We start from the raw sequence: 6944 nt of genomic DNA, 5'->3' as shown, positions 1-6944 counted from the left end.
ATGTTTTCTTATCGACAAAAATCGATAGTCTTACTAATATTATAACGTGGAAGTTTGTGAGTGGAGATGAAGGAATGGATGTTTCTTACTCTTTCACACAAAAACTTCTGAGTGGATTTTCGATAGATAGATAGATAACAAAATGGTGTAAAAAAGTATATACGTGTAAGAAAAAAACACTATACTTACAGTAACTTACACCCAATAAAACTACTACTACTTACTTTTATTGAAACTACAATAATATAGCTTATAGTGAAACCGCGGACACAGTTAGTTATCGATATATCATTATTAATACGTGAAGCAACAACTTTGTACCCCTTTTTACGAAAATTACACGGACGGAGAAGTATGAAATTTCGTGCACTTATAATTTACATATAGCAAGAGTACAGAATGCTAATATATTTTTTATTATCATTCTACAAAAAAAATAAACAAATAAACATACACACACATATATACTCTTTTGTGTATTTGTTAATGGCGATTCAAAGATGTATTTTTTATTGCAGTCCAATTTCGACACAGGGCGACCACTTCTACGTTAATAATATAAGTTAATTAAGTCTTAAGTTTATCACAAAGAATCTGTTACTTTACATTAAATATTAGAAAACATACACATAAATAATAATCTCAAATATTTAGATCAAATCATTATATAATCAATGTACTGTCTCATCATCATCATCATCATCATCTGCTTCTTCCTTATCCCATTTATTTGGGGTCGGCGTAATATGTTTTTCGTTTCCATTCATCCCTATTCGCAGTCATCGCGTTATTTACTTCCTTTCTTACCATATAATCAATGTACTGTCTATTACCACAAAATTTCCAAGAATATTCAATATAATTTAGAAATATTAATAACTGAACCGTTGTTATACAATTCCAATTACATTGTTAACAGATTACAAGAAAGTTTGTTTGATTGATTTTGTCTAATAATAACTAATCTATAATAATATTATAAAGAGATAACCTTTAAACGTTCTCAGTATCGCTAAATTGAAATTGTTGAAGTTATGAAAACCAATTTTTTGTAATAATAATTTTCTATAATGGACATAATGAAAAATAAATATTGCAAAACAATATAATACCTTAGTATATTCATGAACTATCTTGCTAATATTCTAAATTTTTCACGTAGTTGTTTTAGAAGTTATGATTGTTAAGTTCTTTGTATTAATATTTCTCCCTAATTTTATTCGCCATTTATACATATTTACGTATATTTTAAAAGCTGCCGCCATGCAGCAAGTGTAAGCAATATTTCAGTTTGTGGATTAGATATAGCATCATTATTATTACATAGCATCAAACAAAGTCACTGTCGCTGTCTGTCCGACCCGACTTTGAAGCAGTATTTTTAATAGATAGAGTGATTCAAGAGGAAAGTTTATATGTATAAAACACGTACACCCGTGCGAAGCTGGGGTGGGTAGCTAGCTAATTATATGACAGAGGTATAAGCGTTTCGTTTCAGGGATTAACAACGCATGTGGTGACTGGGGGCCACATATGATATAGTGATGCAGTTTATGTGGAAAACCATGCCACTTTTCATGACGTAGCCTTGCTTATTTAACATTCCATTTACTTAAAATTTACGCTTACATAAGACACCAATGGATGACGGTCTCGGTGGTTTAACGGTTAAGCACACCGCCTCACTCCCGATGGTCGCGGTTTTGATTCCAAGTACGATACAAACATGTATTCATAAGCATAATTGTTTGTATACAAAAAAAATCTAAATTATAATTCAGATTTTTTTTCTATTTATTTATGTACTTTCTATGTACATTACAATACAAAAATGTATATATGTATTTGTATCAGTTGTCTAGTACACATAAAACAAGCTCTGCCTAACCTGGGAGAAGATGGCGCTGTCTGTCCAGGGATGTTATTATAATTATAACTGGAGAGTTACAAAACAATAACGCTTAAACAACTGAACCGTTTTAAATTAAATTTGGAACAAATAGTCCTTGTCTCACTACAACAGAAAAGACTAAAAGACACTGTTATCCTAATTAAAGTAGAGCTACGACGGGTTAGAGAAAATAAGAAAATATTTCTATAACTTACGTTTGTGTTTATACTTCAAATTAATGTAGATGACGTTGGTTTCTTCCATACAAATTCCCACAGGAAAAATAACCTGTTCCGCATTCGCTTATAGTTATTTATATATGTATTAATACCGCCCACTTCAGATGCCAACTGGGCAAAATGTTTGATTCTCTCGGGTAACGGCTCCTGTATATATAGAAACAGATTATTGTGATCATTATTTATAAGAGAAAGTAATTAATTTAGTTGTTATACGTGGGATATAGATGGAAGTTTAGAGAATCGAGAAAGTAACTCGTAATATAATAGTAATAAACTACTAATATATTATATAATAATCTTTTTAATAACAGTGCCACTGAAATGTGGAATATTCGCCTAGAATAGAATAGAATAGAAAATCATTTATTCAAATAAATTTAATTTAAGCACTTTTGAATAGTCAACAATCTACCGCTTATTCGGAAAGCTGTTTCATCACAAAAAGAATAAGCAAGAAACTTGTGTATTGCTCTTTTAAACAATCCTTGTAAGTTCACACTTTACAAGTCGAAACGTGTGAATACAAACTACCAACCTGCATTCATTCATTTAGGTTCAAATATAAAAACACACTAAGATTAAATTAGTCGTAGTGATAAGAGCAGATCAGTCCCTACAAGCAGCACTCGTTCACGAGTATGACGGATGAGCCAGCCATCACTGCGCTCGACCATATTTTAGGGAGCCCAATTATCCGGCCCACCACGCCGCCACATGTCTGGACATTTTAGTGAGCATGACTACTCATTCCACTCGACCTCGTCATAGTTACAGTATTCGCACTTTACATAAGGATGCATGCGGCAATCACTCCAAAAGCCGCGACGCTATCATAGAAATATGATAGCGTCGCGGCTTCTGGAGTGATTGCCGCGGGTTTTGAGAAAGCAATATGAAAAAGAAATTATATCGTTGAAAGAAATTATACGACAACATGCTATAAAGCTGAATAGAGCTAATTCAATGCTATATATGTAAGGTTGTTTCTTGTTTGATTATTTTAATTATACATTTATACATGTATATATTTTATTATAATTAATATTATAATGATAATTTTTGTTTCTAATTGTAGGCACTGAATCAATATTTCTTAATACTGAACCGAATAATTTGGAGAACGTAAAAAAAAGATACCTAATAACAACAACTCAAGATAATTCATATAACGCATTAATTTCATTGGTGGACTGTTATAAGTGTATGAAATTGTTAGTACTTAGTATTATTATGTAGTTATTATATTACATAGTTATTATTGTAAAATAAGTAACAGAGAGCGCCATCTACTCCCAAGCGAAGCAGAGTTCATGTTATAGGTACAAGACAACTTCTAGAAAAACTTTAATACATTTTTTTTCTAAATACATACATAATGTATATAGAAAACGCTCTTAATTAGGATTAGATGGCGCTGTGTGAATTGTCCAAGATTATTATTATTGTTACTGGGTTATTATCTAAATGTATATAAAAGGTGACTGACATAGTGATCAACGCACAGCCCAAACCACTGGACGAATCAGGCTGAAATTTGGCATACGGGTAGATGTTATGACGTCGGCATCCGCTAAGAAAGAATTTTGATTAATTCTACCCCTAAGGGGATAAAATAGGGGATGAAAGTTTGTATGAAACTTTGTCAATTTTAAACCAATCGAGCTGAGATTTTGCATGCAAAAAGCTACTATGACATAGGCATCCCCATAGTAAGGATATTGATAAATTCCACCCCTAATAAATGAACGCGAGCGAATCCACGGGCAAAAGCTAGTTATTAAATAAAAGAGTGTAAGAACTAAGTACAGCCACAACTAACGCTAGAACATCTGCCAATAGAGCAGATAACACACATGCTATCGGATAATTGATGATTGATGAAGAAAAGAAGTATCAGCTACTTCAATAACTTAACTCCGACCCTCCAGCTCCTTTGGGACGAGTAACTGAAACATAATGTAGACCTTATGTTACTCGACTCATTCTCACCTCATTTCATTCGACCTTTGCGTGAGTGTCTAGTGACGAAAACGCGTAATCAATTTATTATCACTTAGGGGTCCTCCTTAAATAAGATCATATGATTTTTCATTTATGATCATATGATTGTACCTTGTTGGTATAGCGGTTTAGCACACCGCTTTACTTCCGATGATCGCGAGTTCGATTCCTTGTACGGTGCAAACATTTGTATTCAAGAGTATGGTTGTTTGTATTGGTCTTAATGTTTTCTATGTATATTATATACATAAGAAATATTGTCAAGTACCCATAATAGAAGCTCTGCTTAACAATTAACACAACGTCATGTAGCCCCACGACATGACGTTGTGTTAATTGTCCAGGGTCATTTGTTTATTATTTATTTATTTATTATTCCACCTATGTTTGTCATATGGTTGACCATTGTGACTTGACGTGACATACTTTTTTTTTAATGTTAATAGAATAGTGCACTCTCCTGTTCGAGCTCGCCTGTAAGAGGGCTTACCCTGGCGGGCAACCAGTGGAGGATGAGGTCAGGTCAGTTAGCCCTTAGTGATAAATCACCAGGAACTTATCACGATGGTTTCCAGAGGGAACCATCGTGATAAGTACCTACATCTACCCTACGCTCGGGGCGAACAGACGTGTCATTAGCAATACCGAAATTTAAAATTAAAATTTATAACTGTTTACTTAATAAATTTAGAATCTAAGGAAGAAAAATTATTACAAGTCTAAAATAATAGTGAAAGCTTAAGTATATAGTGAAAATACTACTATGTCGCTACAGAGAACTCCCACGAAATGTTCATCGAACCCAGACTTAACTACAGAAAATATGCAGAGATATCCATCACGAAAAAGAAAACAACCGGAAGATTCTGCATGCGAACAAATAGAAAAACTCTCAGAAAGACTTTTTGAGAAGATCAACTCATGGAAAGCTGATATAGATAGAGGGATTTCAAGTATTAATAGCAAAATAGATACAGTGATAAGATGTGAACTGGACACATTATCTACACGTACATTGGATATGCAGGAGGAATTAAATAAACTGCGCAAAAACTACGACAAACTCGAGTCAACAATCTCCAATTTACAGGTACGCCAAACTGAAGTAGTCAAAGATATTCTAGATTTAAAGAATAGTATGGAATTTCAATCTAGTTCTCACTCTGATTTACAAAAACGCATATGTGATTTGGAATCTACAAATAAAATCCTGCTTACAACTGACAACAAGGTACAGAATTTAAATACACAGGTTGATCAACTAAAAGGTGAATTAAATATATACCATCAAAGGGAAAGGATTCATAACTTAGAAATTATCGGCGTGCCTGAAGCTAAAAATGAATGCCTAATAGATCTCACTATTAAAATTGCACATCACGCAGGCGTTGTCATCACCAGAGATTGCATAGAACATGGAAATCGCATTCAACCAAGACAAATCATTCAAGGGCGACCCAGGGTAATTGTAATAAAATTAAAATCTCGGCTGCATAAAGACAACATCATCTCTGGTTTACGAAAATGTCATGGAATAAAGACCAAGGATGTGGGTATTCCAGGCGAAGATCGTCGGATCTACGTCAACGAACATCTGACCAGTAATAATAAATTACTACTTAAAAAGGTAAAAGATATAGCTAAAACAAAATTATTTAAATATGTGTGGGTAAAAAACTGTCAGATTTTCGTGAGACGAAACGAAACTTCACCAGCTATTTTAATAAAAAACGATTGCGACATATCAAAAATCCGTTAGAAACATTTTTGTTACTGCTTTGTGTTACAACTTCTTTATTTTTCTACCAAAAACAACAGTGTATCTGTTTTTCAGTCACGAAGGTTCATGTCATCATTAATACTATATTAATACAATATCTCGAAACGCTAACTGTCAGTCTACATCTTGTTCTATTCATACTATTTTCTACAAGACTATTAATCCACACAAACTACAAACATATACAAACACACACACATTACAATACATTTATCACACTACAATTCTATTTCTCTTGTTTATTTTTGGAGTACGTTATTGAAAACACAATAGTAAATACAACATTCGTAAAACTAATTCATTCTAAAAACTCTGCCCTAATACTGGAGTATAATCACTTTATCTTAATATTATTATCAGCTTTTAAAACCTACATAAAGTACACTATATTTTATCTTATGGTTAGTGAAATAATTATTTTAAACTGTGCTATAAAGGAACATCCATTCATGACATTTAACTTTGGTGAATTGATCGTGCTATTCCACTCGTACAATACAAATGAGCGTGAGTCGACACTAAAAAACGCTTGTCTACCCGACATTGACAGCAATATTATAAACACCGCCAAAATTATTCTTTTATTTAACATAATATATATATCCGCGCGCATTAATTATAACAAGTTTGATATTAAGTGTATAAAAATGAATAAAATATGCAATGGTATTGACTTAGGGAATTGTTTTAAATTGCAGTATGGTTATGCAAATAAAAACAGTATTTTAGATAATTACGTTTCGTATCAGGTATTAAGCATGACTACGATGGTAATTATTGTTTGTACAATTCAGTGACTTAAATTATTTAAAAATTTATTATCAAAATGCGCGCGGTTTACGCACTAAAACGTCAGATTTTTTTCGAAATATTTTAACAAATAATTATGATATCATTATCATAACGGAAACCTGGTTATGTGACGGAATTTTTAATGCAGAACTTTGTGACGACCGTTATGATGTATATCGGTGTGATCGGAATCGCACACTTACGGGTAAAGCCACTGGCGGGGGAGTCATGATCTGTA

The 6944-nt window shown here is 32.8% G+C and overlaps 1 protein-coding gene across 1 annotated transcript; it reads left to right on the top strand.

The window, feature by feature from the left end:
• Positions 1–4743: 4743 nt before the first annotated feature.
• LOC131855617 (uncharacterized) lies at positions 4744–6665 on the top strand. Its single transcript, XM_059206907.1, has one exon. The coding sequence runs from the start codon at positions 4898–4900 to the stop codon at positions 5891–5893; it is 996 nt and encodes a 331-aa protein (XP_059062890.1). The 5' UTR covers positions 4744–4897; the 3' UTR covers positions 5894–6665.
• Positions 6666–6944: the final 279 nt, after the last annotated feature.

Source organism: Achroia grisella, unplaced genomic scaffold (genome assembly GCF_030625045.1).
Source record: "Achroia grisella isolate CSIRO2021 unplaced genomic scaffold, CSIRO_AGI_Agris_v1 utg146, whole genome shotgun sequence".
In the NCBI taxonomy this organism is placed as follows: Eukaryota; Metazoa; Arthropoda; class Insecta; order Lepidoptera; family Pyralidae; genus Achroia; species Achroia grisella.
This window is presented reverse-complemented; position numbering and strand designations above follow the sequence as displayed.